Source organism: Podarcis vaucheri (genome assembly GCF_965113315.1).
Source record: "Podarcis vaucheri genome assembly, chromosome: 1".
Lineage (NCBI taxonomy): Eukaryota > Metazoa > Chordata > Lepidosauria > Squamata > Lacertidae > Podarcis > Podarcis vaucheri.
The window spans coordinates 81,150,432-81,167,228 of record NC_138759.1 but is presented as its reverse complement, the minus strand read 5'-3'; the positions used below and the strand labels follow the sequence as shown (position 1 = coordinate 81,167,228).

The window sequence follows — 16,797 nt, the reverse complement described above, 5'->3', positions numbered from 1 at the left end:
ATGCTCAGAGCAGGAATGCACAACATGCGCTCTGCAGCCGAGTTATTCTTGGCCAAGAGATTGCGGTCAAAATGGCCCGAATCACATATTTTATTAAACACAAAGTTTCTAGCCCTGGAAAGGATGAAGGGGACAAATAAAACATATCTAGAAACAACTTCATTTTTTGTAGTATTAAACTGCAAAAAAAATAATTATGGCCTTACAATTAAAATCATATGCATACCAATTCAGAAGTTTCATTCATCTGAATGAAACTTGCTCCCAGCTAACTTTATATAGGATTGCAGCATTAATATCAGTTCTTGTTCAAAAGAGGCACCTATGGGTGCAGGGTTTTAAAAACTACAAGATATACCAGACTAAGTATGTAAGAATGTGAAATCTTATTAATTAATACAAGTTGCCCCTTCCCCATTGGCTTTGTCTCAAGTCCTCACAAATAATATTGTGACATAATAATAAAATTGCTAGCCTATATTACTGTGATACTGCTACCCTTCTGGGCCTGTGCAATGAAGTGGCTAGAATGTTGGGGCTGGATATAGAAGGCCCAGGTTCACTCTCCTGCCCAGCCACGAAGGTCACTGGGTGGTGTTAAATGAGTCTTTCAGCCTATGCTATTGCCTGTGTGTCTCATTTGTTGCTTCCTTCAAAATGCTATATCAAACATGCCTAAAAAGTCTTAAGGCACCAACCCTGGGGGGGGGGGGCATGTTCAGAAATGAAGAAATATCCCATATAATACAAAGTCTTTCATACTCCTGTGCTAGGAGATGATCCAAAAAATAATAATAATCTTAGCTATTCTGGATATTTTATTTTCTTGGGACACAACAAAATAAAATAAGAAATAATGAAATAAAGTAAGAAAGTAAAAAGTGAAGCAACTGCAATATACAAAACCTATAAAGTTGCTGAACCCTTTCCATGATTGCTGGCTGTGGAGACACTGGAGAGATAGGCAAGCTACTTTCCACTGCAATTTGCTTTGGGAGGGGACTAATCTCTCAAAACAATTACACTCTCCTGGATTCCTCCCAAATAGGGAACAACTTCTGAGCTGTTTCATTGCTCCAGCAATTAAAGCTTATTATAAAGAGAAATCTGAAAATGCTGAAAGTGGCAAACTCTGTAGCTTTTACTAAAGGAGAACATTTAGCTCCCAGCATGTTATTATAGTACAAGTAGAAACTGCAACGAGATGTTGCAGTATATATTCATCTCCTAACAGGGGTGTTCGTGTCCAGTGTGCCTTCCTCCAGGATATCATAAGATGTTAGGGACTAAAAAAGCTAATTCATTCTACTGCTTTAGTTTTCTCTTCCAACGGACACAACATTCTGCAATGCCTGGTGTCCACTGAACATACTGAGCTCTCATTAGGATTTTGGTGGTTGCGGTAGTTTTTTTAATTGTACTTCTCCAAAACTTGGGATTTCCCCTCCCATAAGCATGCTGATACCTCCCTCTTGTCTCTCAGTGGATCCATTTTGGTTCCGTTCTGATCGGCATGAGGGCACTGAGACTTCATTATTGAGAGAGGTTGGTGACTATTATACCCTAACCTTCCCATGAGAGGTGCTTAAGGTGATGTACAGCCACCAGCACGACAATTATATCCTCACAACAGCTGTGTGAAATAGGCACGGTCGAGAGCGAATGACTCAAGGTCACCAGTGACCTTCATGGATGCTGGTGTCTTCTCCTAGTATACCACTCTGGCTCTCAGTGCAGTGTGGGGTATTACACAAATAAATTGCAGTTAACAGCAGAGTTGTCTGTTATCCTCTAGTTTAAATAGTCAGCCACTGTAGTTTAAGGGAAGATTGTACATCAGAACACCACTGCTCCAGAGAACACAATGGATAGCTCTCATCTCTGAACAAGCCAGAAAACATTCTCACCTCAGTTTGCCTGTTAGGTATTGTTTTTGTTTTGTTTTTTGTTTTTTTGTTTCAACGAGGCAAACTTAATTCACAAACAGGCAGCTCTCCTACAGAGCAGTGGAGAAAGTGAAGGCAGCATTTATGTACCTAGACACTGATGGCCAAGAGGCTACTTTTTGTAACACCAAACCCGCCCCCCCAGTAAATAACCTTGTGGTATGTAGCCCTCTAAACTTCTTGCGGCCATGGACTATTGGAGAACATAGTGTGATCAGCAGCCTGCATTTGGTTTGGTAAGTCAAAACTGAGCATATGTTCCTTGCCTTACTTCTTGATATACAAAAGAAAAAGAGAGGGGGGAGATTTGACTTCACAGGATGGACTCTGTCTAGTTAGCATTCACACCTGCATATGATTCAATTAATCTATGCATCCAGTCAGTGTTTTTTTGCTACCCATGGCAAACATTTTGTTCTGGCACCCACTGCACTTCTATCAATTCCAAATAAAAACAAGCACTGCATTCATTTCATCCCCTGCTCCAACTTCATCCCTCTGCAATGCCAACACCACGCAGGAAATCCCCCACCCAACCAAACTCTGTTCTAGATTGCCACTGTCAGGTCTGCAAATATACCTTTAAAGGGTAATAGTGACAGAGGAACGTGTAGAGCAAACAGCATCTCAGGCCTGGGACCCTCCATCCCAATACTCTGAGCAGCTCTCCAGCAAAGCCAGCTGCTAACCAGGGATTGGATGGAAAGCGATCTAGAAGGTATCACTAAGAAAGCTTATTTACAGCAAAGTGTACATAAATCTGGGTGACCTGGGTTAAACTTCCAGTTCCAATGCTTGCCTTGTCACTATCTCTCAGCCGCAGCTTGTCATCCATAATATGAGGAACAGCCACCTACCTATGTGTGCGTGTTGTGACAATTTGCACAATAAAGGTTATAAAGCACTGTGTAAATAAATGAGAATAATACTAATTATAACTAGTAAAAATGCTTTTAGGGAAGCTTTTAATGTTTAACAGACTACTGTATTTTAATGCTTTGTTGGAAGAAGTCCAAAGTGGCTGGGGAAGCCCAGCCAGATGGGCGAGGTATTAATAATAATAATAATAATAATAATAATAATAATAAGGGTGCTAAAGAAGCAAAGGTATTAAGGAGCAAACAAGACAAATAAAGATCATTACTGCATCATTTCCCAGAGACTGATGGGGCTTAAAACAGGACAGGGCAGGCAAAAGTGTGTGCCAAGTCCGGAAACCTATGTGATAGCAGACAAATTCCCAGCATAGTGCATTTAATTTAATTATGAAGCCATTTTGTACAATGTCACTGGGAAAGAAATGCAATAATTTGTAATAATAAATAATATCCCAATTAAATTAGTGCCACATTTTAAATTAAGTTTAAAGCAGGAAATTAAATAAAGAGGATGACAGAGAACTCTAAAACTAGGCTGCGACGAGTGGAACATGTAACAAATTGAGCTACCAAGACTTTTAATGAATTTTCTTCCAATACTTTTAAGTGGTAATGCTATGGGTGCATTGCATTCTCTACTTGGGTGGTGATCAGGAAAAAGAAATATGGAGAATTCAGAAATCACTACCCCATTCAGCCCCAATGAGCTTCAATGTGGGGGCGGGTTTTCCCTGAAAGCAGATGTCATTTATTCTGTTCATCCAATGACTCAGCCTTGACCTAAAAAGCAAAGGCCAGAGCTAAAAGGGGGCAGTGCTAACACTTACTAAGCTCCAGTAAGGAAGAGGTTATGCTTTTTAATCTCTCCTTAAGTATTTCGCTGTTCTACTGAGTCCAGCAGTCATATATACACTTGTCATGAAAAAATGAGATAGGTCTGATTATATACAGCTACTTCACAGATCACATTTTTTCTAGACATAGACCTAAGACATAGACTCATATCTTCTGAATCAGTGCCTGAATGAGATAATAGGCTGAATGAGTGCCAAAAAATGTGCATTTTCCTAAGTTTGGAGAGTGGGCCTTGGTTAAATCTGCTTTGGTATTTCAGAGCTATGTGTATTATGCTATTATTCCTGTTTGTAGATTTTACAAATAAAATTAGCAAATAAATAAATAACCCTGATTTTGACCCTCCAACTTTACACTGCCTACACACATGTCAGAATTGCCCTCCACAACAATGAGGGCTATGTGCTTGCTTCTTTGAAAAACAAAAAGCAATCCCATGATTCTGAATATTTCATACATCAGACCAGGCATGGCCAAACTTGGCCCTCCAGATGTTTTGGGACTACAATTCCCATCATCCCTGACCACTGGTCCTGCTAGCTGGGGATGACGGGAGTTGCAGTCCCAAAACATCTGGAGGGCCAAGTTTGGCCATGCCTGCATCAGACTGTATTGCACTTATACCTTCTCAGAAGCATACACTCTGCACTTTTCAGAAACATATTCTGAAAGATTGTGGAAAATAGAATGCAAAACTCACAAATGCTTGATCAATATCTTTCCTGATATCTGCTACAATCTGGGCATTATCCCCACGTGCCAAGACTGCATCAAGTGAATGGCACTGTATGGACTCCAAGAGACGAGCCGGGTGACCAAGGCGCAGGATCCGCTCTTTACAGCCAGAGAGTCTTTCTACCAAGTTGTCAACTGCAATGTTAGATGGAGCACAGCACAAGACCTAGGAGAGGAGCACATTTTAAAAAAACATTAATTTGTTTCACTAAAATGGCCAAAAAAGATATGCAAAAAATGTGATTAGGAGAGTTTGAAGAAACACCTTCAAAACAGAAGGGAAAGGAGATCCTTTTATAAGTGCCAGGGGAAGAGCCACATTTAAAAATAATGATGATGATGATGAAGTTTCTCATTATTCCAGAGTCAAACCCAGGCCTCAGGATCTGACATGTAATTTTACTACCTTCTTATGATCTCTCCCAGTTTTGCTTCAGGAAAAAATACAAGGTCAGTAGGGAGGACCTCAAATTAATGGTTAAAGGTGCTTCAGTAGTATGGACAAATGGGTTCAAACAGCAGATCCACCCCAGCCAACACCATCTATTGTAATCTTGGAGGAGTCTTGCAACCTATTCCGAGTCACTCCCCAACCTATAACTAGGGCACAAGAGGGCCACACTGTCATGGGGACAAATACAAGATGTAAAAGATCTTATATACTCTGCTAATAAAGTGATGCTCCCTCTTCTTGCTATCAACCCAGTTCCCATAGAACTCAAAGGGACACAGAAACATGTCGTAAAATGCAGAATGGCTGGGCTGAAGTAATGGAAATGGTAATGGACTCAGCTATGTTTCCCAACCTTTGGGGACATCAAACCCCTGGAGAGCTGCTGCCAGATCATACAAAACTGTCCAGGATTAGGCGGCCATCACTATGTTCTGCCATCAAGCAGCCCCCTTAGAATCCATACCCACTCACTCACTTTCAAGCCTTGCTGAACAGCTTGGAGTATTATCTCCACCACCGTAGTCGTTTTGCCTGTTCCAGGTGGTCCATGGATGATGGCAAGCTCTTTCTGTGCCAGCGAGAAGCAAACAGCCTCCTTCTGAGAGGCATCCAGTGATTCATTGTAGTACTTCAACAGCTCTGCGAGAAGCAGCAGGAGGAGCATTTGTTCAGTTCTCAGTCCCGCAAAGAACATTTGCAAAAGAAAGCAAGCGCAACAATGCAAATAAGAGGCTGCTCCTGGAAGCAGATTTGATAGCAAAAATAACCTTTGCAACAAAGGAAACATCCAAGTTAATACTCAGAGGAGTCAGGATCCCTAGTGTGAGCCCATACTGAGTCCTGGCTGCCTTTAAGACAGACTATGTTTAGTTGCAAATATTCCCAGTCTTCAAACTCTATTTCAGAGACATTCTGCATCATTATCTAAATCTGTGTTGGAATAGAAAGTCAGTGTGTTGTGCCAGGATGTATTTTAAAGAGGCAGTACATTTACAAAAATCCCACCATCATAATCTCACTAAGAAGTTCTTGGTTTTTTGCTTTTGTTAAAAAACCCCACCTTCTTTGCTAGAAGGCCAAACACCAGCACTGCTTAAGTAGGTATGACAGGGCTTCTTAGAATGATTAATAGCATTAATAGCATCCTACAAAAGTGGGAAGCAAGAAAGAGCAATATGCACCATGGCAATGATTGCAAAGGAGCTTGTAAGTAAGTGCAAGAGGCATGTTCAAATTCCTGCTTAGACAGAAACCCTTTTTCCATGGCCTAAAGCGAGCCATACAATCTATCAGCCTCATTTTCTCATCTGCAAAACAGGGTTACTAAATAATATCCTATCCAGCCGTGCAAAGATAAATGAGATCAAGATTTCAAAAGTAGAGGTACACTTGTCTTGAACACAGTGAGAACACTTTCGGAGCAGACTTGAGACGCTAAAAATGTTCTGAACAGCAAATGTTACAGGAGTTCATATAATTAATATCTAAACTTTACCCTTTCAATTGCAAAAGATAAAAGAGGATGGCTTTGGCCTCTATCCTGCTGTTTGTTTGATGTCACGAGTGTTACAATAATCAGCAGAAGAACATTTGGTCTCCGAGGTCCAGAGGAAATCAAGAAAAATATAAAGGAGGGTGTTTTGGATTTCTTTTTTACGAAAGAGGAACAGTTGGCAAGTAGGAGTTCTCATTGTTAGTTTGGCAAATGCTACATGGAACTTGCGTTTGTAATTTCAGGCTGGCAAAAGACACAGAACTGACAATTTAATTCCTCTGTATCTGCAAGGAGCTGGCACATCAGAAGGGGCAGTGAGTGTCACCTTTGCTAAACCAGGTTGCCAAGAGGTTTCTCATTCTAAACAGCAGGAAAAGGAAGTACCCCAATTCATTCAATTTTTAGCATTTCCACCTGGATGGCCCATCAGGATGCACCTTTCAGTTTTACAGAAGGCACACTTTACACTGACCATTCAAAGACTGTCTTAAGGTCCCATTTCTTCCCGCCTTCTTTTGATTTGTTTTACAGTTTTATTAGTAACTGTAACTGCTTTATTTGTTTTACCACTGGAAGCACTTTTGACGGAAATCGGCAAGGCTAGGCTAATGCTTGTAGCAGATTCTGTGGTTTTGTTAAAAAAAGGGGGGGGTTTAAAAAAAATTACATTCCATGTGAATTCACACGTTACTGAACTCTGGAAAAGATCCCACAACAGTAAGGCTGAATCTTTTATTACAATGTTGCCCTGACCCTGTAAGAATTGCCCAGTCCCCATCCAGCATTCTGAACCGCATAACAACCAGCCAGCTGCCTCTGAAAGCTCAACCTATTGCATGTTGTTACATCTAGCATTCAGTGTTACACAACCTGCTAAGCTTGTCTACAGCAGCTGCCAGGTACTCTGACTAACCACAGCTGCTGCTACCTTAGAATGAACTAGTTAGATCACTGGCATCTCACGTGGTGGTACAGCAAGATGTCTCCTTCTGGGTCTGCAGCAATGCCACTGCTGGACCCATGGTGCAGGTTGGCCTCACTTAGTGGGTAGTAGTGGCTGGCCATGCTCCTGCATGCTGCTGCTTCTAGGGGATGTGAGTCTGACTGGCGGGTCACAGCAGCAGGGAGCAAGGGAGATTCCTCACTGCGGCACACGGTGGACAACTAGGCAGAAGGCAGTATGCTGAATAATGTTGCCGAAATAAAAGGAAGTATGGTGTGTGCGCACTACATGTACATAAGCATTCTGGGAAACCCACTAAGCAGCAGCTCAGAAAAATGGGCAGGTGCCATAACTCAAGACCAGCCAGGCCTGGCTAAAGGGAAAGCCACTTTGAAGCAGCACAGCAATGCAGACCTAACAAGCTTCTCACATTCTCCTTAGCAGCACCAGAACGTTCACACAGCTGCACAAAGACATCCTTCATACAGATGCCTTTAAAAAAAATGGAATAAGTACATTTCAAGAGAAGATGAGAAGAAAAGTAAGAGCAGTTACAGGATGGCTTAAGCATATGCTGCTCATAGGAGAATGCTGACCTCTGGTGGTTACCAGCTATCATTATTCCTTTTCCAAAAAGCCTTTTACGTGGAGTTCTTTCCGAGCCTGTATCTGCATTGAAATGGTTCAATATGCTTTTTATTGTTTTGTTGTCTGCCACCCTGGGCTCCTTTTGAAGAGGATATACATTTAATTAATTAATAAATACAGGATTCACAGGTGCTAGCCTAGGCCTAGCTGTCCTCCTGCTGAGCTAGTCTTCAGTGTGAAGATAGCTTTTTATGGGGAGGAGAATGCAAATATGTGCTACCACCTGCTTTGGAAATGGGATAATTGAGCTCTATGATATGATTCTTCCAAGCATGCAGATTGGCCCTGACACACTGACTAATCTTCTGGCAAACATCTGCATCAGAAAGTATGTGCCACCTTTCTCCAGTAGTTGAATTAGATAAGCAGTTGTGTACTGCATTGTTCACTGGAAACAGGATATTGTAGGACTGTGACCTTTTCGTCCCACATATTATTCTTGAGAACAACTAGACTGCTCAGTTCACACAATAAGAAAAAGTACCTGTAACATGCAGCTGAAACTTAAGACCTGTTATATTGTGTAAGCCATGGTGTTTTTCTTGGCACCAGAACTTGTGTCTGTTGGCCCAGGTGACTCCTGGGTGACAGAGAACAGGGATAAGTAACTGAAACTGGAAGGTTTAAGACTAGCTGGTGGGGGACACTACTGTGAATACTGGTATGGTGCCCATTAAAATGAATGAAGGATGCAGAGCATGAATGCTGGTGGATTGCATCTCATGACAGGATCTTGCAACCCTTCTGACAAATTGCCATTGTCTGGCTGTCCTCTATTAATTTCTGGCCCCTGTTGCTGCTGAACAACCGCACAAGGAAGTTCCTCTACTTATCCACATTCTATATAGAGAAGGAAAAGTTCTTACTTATATTGTTGGCATCACTAGGTTTAGAAGAACCGAAGAGGACGTCGATAAGACCAGATGCAGGCCCGGAGCGATATTGACTAAGTGTGTTTAAGGCCCTGCCACAGAAAATAATACAAAGGGAGTGAATCTTAAAAACAATTCCTTTAAAACTCAGACAATATTGTCAAACATGAATAAACTTCTGCTGTAAACTTCAAGAGCTGGGTGTTGTTCATCTCTGCAGTCTTTGGATTGCAGAGGGGGGTTTTGTGGGGGAGGGGAGAAAAAGCTGAACATCCTCTCTCCCTTGCATTGTAGTGGGTTGGACTAGATGACACTCTGGATCTCTTCCATTCCAACTCTATAATTCTATGAACCCATACTACTAAACTAGGTAAGGAATCCCACTACTTTGCTTATAAGTAGTGAGTACCTACGTCACCAAATCCGGAATTGGAGCCCTTGTACAAAGTTTGTTGTCCTGTGATAATATGGAAAAGGGAGGGGGTGGGAGAACAACATACCTTCTCCCCATTATTTTTACAACTTTTGAAAAGAAAGGCATGCTTACTATCCATTTCAGGTACACAATAAAACAACATCTGTCCTATATTAGTAGCTTTACCTTTTAAGCCTCTTGTATGTGACATCGTTGGTAAGTTTCAGCAGACGATAGAGGTTCCCCTGGTCCAAGCTCACAAGGTTACTTTGAGGCTCATCAATTGCAATCGTGATTGATTTGGGAGCTATACGGGTGACAAGTCCTGTGGAGAGCTGATCACCTTGGCCTGCTGTTTCATAAAGTCCAACAATGTCACCTGCAGATGAAACAGAGAAGAACATTCAGGATACAGAATAGCAAGGTTTGGTTATTTGCCCATCAAACCCACCATTGTCTACAGTGACTTGCAGTAGCTCTTTCCTAGCAGTCTCTCCCATTGTCTGACACAGCTTTATTTAACCTGGGGGGTTAAACCTGGGACATAAGCAGTATTCCACAGAGCGAAGGCTATATGGAGATCCCTACTAATAAACATTCCAGTCCTCAGGAATGACTGCAGGAGCCCTCTGCAATCCACCCATTCAGCTCCACACAACTGGCTGCCTGGACCCCCCAGGATCGATTTCCACCTCCCACATGTCCACCAAGATCCTGACTAATCAGCTGTGAAGCTTCACCTTGAAGCCAGAGTAGAAAAAGCACAGAACTTGGCACTGAGTTGAAAATTCAACACCCAGCTATTTCATTTCAGCAGGTTCATCCCACACTGGCTGGTTGTTGCCTGTAATATGGACTGGATGGGAAAACACAAGACTAGGAGGAATCCTATTACAGATCCACCAATGATACCCGGTTCTTTTAAGGTACCAACTTTGTTCACTTCTGTTTTAATAACACAGGAAATGACTGTTTCAATACATTCTTAAAAGATAAGTAGCCATATTGCATTAATAAGCAGAAGTTGTGCAATCCGATATGCTCAGTATGAAGACAGGCATTGTAGTTGACCTGGCAGCAACATCACTGAGAAGATTGGGTCTTTAGTTGAACACTGAAACTAGGCATGCCATCAGACTTATGTACATCTCAAGGAAGCCAGGATCTCTGAGTGCCTTGATCCAGTTCTTGTCTTGGCCCACACAGAATTTAGATCAGCATACCAGGATGCCCTTAGTTAATAGTAAGTCTCCAGAATCACACACTATATATAGAGCCCCCAAGACAGACATTATCAGTTTTAAAACACACTCACAGATTTATATTTCTAAAATATAGCAAGTGTTAGCCATGCAAGCACCACTTAGTTCCAAAAACCAATCAACAAACCCCTATTGATTGTATCTAGCAATGAGAATACATTCTGCTTCAGTAAGTAATTCAAGTACCAATGAAGCTCATTTTATACCAGTGAATTAAATAAAGATTGTTATGCATCTTAAATTGTTATAGGAATTGCCAGTTTAAATTGCCAGAATAAAATCAATCCACGGTGCTTGTACCTGAGGAGCAGGGCGGAAAGTCACCTTCTCTTAGATTCACATCACTCAATTACAACTACAGGAAACCACATTTTCATTTCCATCTGTCTTTTTCCACTCTCCTGTCTGCCTCCCTCATCTTTCTGAAATATTTATTCATTAAGAGAGAAACGCAACTTTGCATAATTGAAAATGATCACTCACTAGCAATTGTGAACCCAACGGACAATTTCTGTAGCCCATGCTGGCATTTCAGAAATGAAGTGCTCTTTCAGAAACAATGCAGAGGGAGATTATGTGCTTATCTGGGGCGGGGGAGGGACGCTTTCCAAAGTTCCTGTTTCTCTAGCTCCATGCAATCCACTTCCAAATAGTCTTTTGTTTTAAAATAGCCAAGGATGCAATGCCATGCTGCTCCCCGATTACTATTATCATGCACAGCTGAGGAGTTAATTCTGGTATATCATTTGCTTGATTGCCTGTGGCAAGAAAGAATTGGCCCCAGGTGAGTCTCCAATCTCCCTCCTAGCCTTAAAGAGATAACCTGCTTATTTCCCCCCCTTTCTTCCTCCTCAAAAGAAACAGCCCCAAAGGATTCCCTTGGGATGCTGTTTAACACAGGTTCAGATTTGAAACATGTGCCAAGTATGTCTGGGCTATCTGTCTCTCTCTCCTTCACGTATCTGAAGAAGTGTGCATGCACACAAAAGCTCATACCAAGAACAAACTTAGTTGGTCTCTTAAGGCATAGCTGTCAACTTACAGATTTGAAAATAAGGGACCAGCAGCCGCGAAAATAAGGGATCAGCAGCCAAAATAAGGGATTTTAGTCAGCCAGCAGCCAAACAAAGCCTCAAGCGGTGGTTCCCACAGCGCAACAACCCAGCAAAGGAGATGCAGCAAGGAAAACCACTGTCACCTCTCTGCTGGGAAGAACTGAGCAAAGGCGAGTCCACAGGCAACGCGGCTGATTTGATCAGCACAAAGTAAGCATGCAAGCTCCACCCCCCAGTCATAATTAGACTCCTTATTGGGTGAGCAACGCAGCCAAGCAACACAGTTGGAGCCTCCCTCCTCCCTGGCTGGCAGGGAGGGAGGGAGAGGAGCTGATTCCTTTGAAACCCAGGAAATTTACAGGACATCATCAATCCGGGACAGCAGCAGGAAACGGCGCTGGGATAAGGGAGTTTCCCACCAAATAAGGGACGGTTGACAGCTATGCTCTAAGGTGCTACTGGACAATTTTTAAAATCTTGTTTATATATTTCTACTGCTCCCAATGTGCTGTGGCGTTCTATTTGACTCTTCCCTCACCTGTACATATTGGAATGGAAGCTTGGAGCCACCAGAACACAAGTTTGCGCCAAACAGCTTAAACAAGGCTGCATTTGGGAAGATGAAAGAAGAGCTATCTTCCTTTCCAGCCTTAGATTTAGGTTATCTAAGACTGCAAAGCAGCAAGCCATACCCAGTCCTGTTTTAATACAGGAAAACAGAGGGTGCATGCAAGGAAGAGCCACCATTACTGAAGCAAAGTGCAGAAACAACAACCTCAGAGGTGACTGCCCACTGCTTCCCTGTCATCTTGGCTTCAAGGGGAGAAGAGCAACACAGTGGGAGGAGGAAAGAGCTAATAAAGTGCACAGGAAGGAGAAAATAAGGTGAATGGAGCAGGGGTAGTGGGTACGTTTGTCTACTCGGAGCAAGTTCCACATAATTCAATGCAGCTATTCCTAGGTAAGTAGGAACAGGATTGCTGCCTAAATTAATTGCAAATATCAGATAACTTCAGGTGTGAGCCTCTGCTGAACCATTTTGCTTGATTGTACACTAAGTAATGACTTAGACTACTCTCAATAAAACAAAAGTAGCTGGGTTACCAGGTCAGGGGTATCAAGAATTGATTTTTGAAACGGTGATCTATGAGGAACTCTGGTGAACAACAAAGATGTTAATGGTCCTATTAAGTGTTTACATACTATTAATTTACTACCACAACTTTACATTGGCTTTCCAAGGCAAACTGCAAACTTTTTTTAGTTCCCATACCAAAAAGACAGATTTAAAAGGCACCTATGGGGTTTCTTTTTAGGAAGCTTTTTGTTTTTGAAGATAATTTGTAGAAAGATTTTAGGGCCTGGTTTTCCTTTTTAAAAAAACAAATGCAAGGTAAACACATACAAGATTGAAAAACAAATTAATTAATGGGAGGGAAGTACTTTGAAGCCACAGTTTCTTATCATTCTACATGTCTGCCCCTTTAAAGAATTATGTATCTATTTACAATTATATTCTCTAACAGAATCAATGGAGAACTACCCTGGCAAATCACATTGTTCTTGAGGAATTAGGTCTGTAAACCTTAAAGGACCCTAGCCACTTCCTCAGATTCATAAACTTGAGCCAGAATGTGGTCTCGGAAGAGAGAGCAGAATTCATCTGAGTTTTAGTTAATGAATTTCTGGCCAGCTGCCTTATAATCGAAGATCTGCTTTGCCTCTCCCCACTGCAAATGTCACACAATCTAGCACCATCCAGTCTTCTATGGCACCTCCTCCTGTCAAAACTGTTGGACACCTATCGTCATAGGCAGAGAGTGAATGGGAGAACTAAATACCCTCCAGCACTAGGTTTCATCAGTCTTGAGCTGAATGCTAACTACCTGAAATGATCAAGTAAATTTGACCTAATATTAGTAGGTTTCTCAATATAGGCTAACGTTAAAACAAGACCAGAAAACAATCTAATTTTCATAAGTAAGGATGGTTCTCCTGCTGCTGGAACAGACAGAGCTTGTGACGTCATGCACCGAGGCTTAGCTTTTCTGTCTGCTTTCTATTGAAGTCAACAACGGATTACTCACCAGGACCAAAATTATTGCAGGGCAGCTCCGTTTCTGAGCTATGCTTTCTAGGTTGTAAAGTTACAAGCAGACGGCCATACAACCCCGTTCTTTGACTGGCTACTTCAAGTTTCAGCAAGCAGACACCTTTGCGCTGCAGCTCTTTGAGGGAGAAACTTTCCTTCCATGCCCTGAAACAAAACATAAAATTGTTATAGATTCAGAAGTTTGAGAATGGTATGAATTAAGATCTGGTCTGGTCCTCTTCCACTCTCCCTCTGCCCATGAAGAATGTGAAGAGAAATGCTGGTAGACAACAAGGAACATCCCGTAGATTGAGTGGCCATGTGTCCTATTTTCAGAGGTCCGTCCTCTATGTAAAGGGCTGTCACAGGACAGTCCTTTATTGGAAAGAGTCCCCTCTACTTGAAGGGCTGTCCAAGTCTACTTTAAAGATACAGAACTGTAAGAAAGAAAAGCAGGGTCTTGCAGTAGCCCATCAACCATTAGCACCAGGGCAACAAACTGAGCAAGTCCACAGTTCACTACCTTCCCTACTATTGTTTCGTGAACTGTAGTATATTTCCATTTAGAGTACATAATTGATTTCTAAATTTGCAAATATAGAATAGTGTATGCAAAGGTTATTCAAGTCTCTTTCCTCTTTTTTTTGCAGCACAATTCTTCTCTTTTGGCACCCTTCCAAAGAAGGACAATAATATAAAACTATGAGACAATGTAGGTGTGCATTCATGTCTGCTGGGGCATTGAGATTACAGATTAATGCTTTGACCTGTACCTGGAGGAACCTAGTACCACCACTTTCTAAACTACCTCAGGTTGATGTGTGTCTACACAAGGGCCTTACTGTGTATTCAGGGATGTGGAAAGTGTCAAGCCTACCCAGGCCCCCCTTGTCACACAGTGTCCATGTATGCTAGGCCTGGGTAAATTAAGATTCTTGCTTGGATAGTTTTACAGCAATCCGAACCGTTTGGCATCTCTCCACCCACCTTTTTTTCTTTTAGTTTAGCCTCAATACTAGGAAACGGGCACTTGGTAATTTGCATAATATAAATTAACATTTGCAAAGGATCAAAAGACCCTGCAGGGGAAAAAGAGGTGCCAAATTTAAGGAACACAGAAGTTACAAGCTGTACAAAGATTAACAGATTCTATGCACATGTAGAATAAAAGAATGACTCCAGAAATAAGAGATACCACATTTACATTTATCCAGAAGTAATTTACCGAACAACCCTGCACTAACTGATCTACCATCATACGCTGACTGCCTGACAAGCCATGGGCAACTGCGTGTAGCCTCAAAGCAGGAAAATATTCAATTATCAACAGGAAGCATTGAGATATCAGGGGCTATTGACAGGCAGCAGAGTCTTTAATATATCTCAGGGCTATTCTGCTCTGTATGAAAAGCTTCTTTGAAAGTTCACTTCAGAGCAATAAACAGAGGTGTACAAGCCTGCTTTCCCCTTGGCCCTGGAGGGAATGAGAGACTTTCAATTAATAATTTGCTTCTGGCTGCTGTTTGTGAAACAAATCTAGAGTTCCCTTGGGTGTGAGGAACTGAGTGCATGGTTCTTTGGATACAGGCCTTAGCCTGAAAGTCTGATTATTTCGATACTTTTTCAGGTAATTTTAGAAAATCTTCCAACAAGTACTACAAGGATTACTCACCTAAATAAGTGTTAAGACATTTAACTCATCTTTAGGGATGAGAGCCCATTTTACTTTATAACAATAAAATAATACTCAGCAACTAAGCCCATGGTTGAACAAGTTTGAAAACTTCAGTTTCTTTTACTATGATATAAGGAAACAGGATGGTATCACTTAAACTATATACTTTCACTATGAGAAACAGAAACCATTTACAATAGCTGCTGGTTACTAACAGTGCATACTAGCCTACTCAGAAGTAAGTTCAATGGGACTTACCCCCAGGTAAGTATGTACAAAGCCCAAGGTTTGCCAGGTTTGACGCAAGACAGGGATTCTGTACCTTTGATAGTTTTGGTTCTAGAAAGGTGCTCTAAGGTCATATGCACCACAATTTGAGTAAGCGAAAGGCTGCTTCTGTGCATTGGCATCTTTACTAGTATTACAGTGGTACCTCACAAGACGAATGCCTCGCAAGACGAAAAACGCGCAAGACGAAAGAGTTTTCCGTTTTTTGAGTCGTTCCGCAAGACGAATTTCCCTATGGGCTTGCTTCGCAAGACGAAACGTCTTGCGAGTTCTTGCGAGTTTGTTTCCTTTTTCTTAAAGCCGCTAATAGCCATGCTTCACAAGACGAAAAAACCGCAAGACGAAGAGACTCGCGGAACGGATTAATTTTGTCTTGCGAGGCACCACTGTATTGTTTACACACTGCCCTTCAGAGAAATCCAGAGCAGCACACAACCCAGTAAAATGTTATTCTTAGAACAACTTTTACTTCATTTAGAGCAATAGCTAAAACAAACAATACAGTACAACGGTACAATACTAGCACCACTAAATTCAGATCAGATCTTTCTACCAATTGCCAGTCAGTAGGCCCAACAGCAGCTCATGAAAATAAATTATAAACATAAATTATAAAATCTAGTTGTAATCTTTACCCTGAAACATAAGACTATGACCATCTCCTGTCTCCCCTGGGCTTGTATTGGGGGTGGGAGCTAAGAGCATGGCTTCCTTAAGGCCATTAGGAGAAAAATCAGGAAGAGCTGTTTGATGGTAAAAGCTGTTTGACAGAGGAATAGACTCCTTCAGAAGGTGGTGAGGGACTTTCTTTCCTTGGAGGTTTTTAACCAGAGGTTGGATGGCCATCTGTCATGGATACTTTAATTGAGATTCCTGCACTGTATGGGGTTGGACTAGATGACCCTTGGGGTCTCTTGCAACTCTGCAATTCTATGATTCTTTAGTTAATTCATGGCAGAGACATGACTAGAACAGTGGACTTGCTGATGAATAGCTCAATCTCTTAGCCATGTACGCTACCCCAGTTCTCTTGACAGGCTTTGACAGATTTGGGGGGATGCAAGCTCCAGGATCAACTAAGTAGCTCATGTGGGTTCTATTGTACTCCTATATTATGCTCTTTGAGCACCTGAGATCTTCAATGCATTTAACTTTTCAAACTACGGGTCGCTGCTAGCCAAACA

The 16,797-nt window shown here is 41.8% G+C and overlaps 1 protein-coding gene across 1 annotated transcript in view; it reads right to left on the bottom strand.

The window, feature by feature from the left end:
• Nucleotides 1–16,797, bottom strand: part of IGHMBP2 (immunoglobulin mu DNA binding protein 2) — a 75,336-nt gene that overhangs the window by 57,733 nt on the left and 806 nt on the right. The window contains exons 2-6 of the mRNA XM_082191323.1: nucleotides 13,646–13,815; nucleotides 9,428–9,620; nucleotides 8,821–8,918; nucleotides 5,344–5,507; nucleotides 4,380–4,580 (exon numbers count right to left, since the gene is read on the bottom strand). Coding sequence (XP_082047449.1) covers nucleotides 4,380–4,580; nucleotides 5,344–5,507; nucleotides 8,821–8,918; nucleotides 9,428–9,620; nucleotides 13,646–13,815 — 826 coding nt within the window. The remainder of the gene's footprint in view (nucleotides 1–4,379; nucleotides 4,581–5,343; nucleotides 5,508–8,820; nucleotides 8,919–9,427; nucleotides 9,621–13,645; nucleotides 13,816–16,797) is intronic.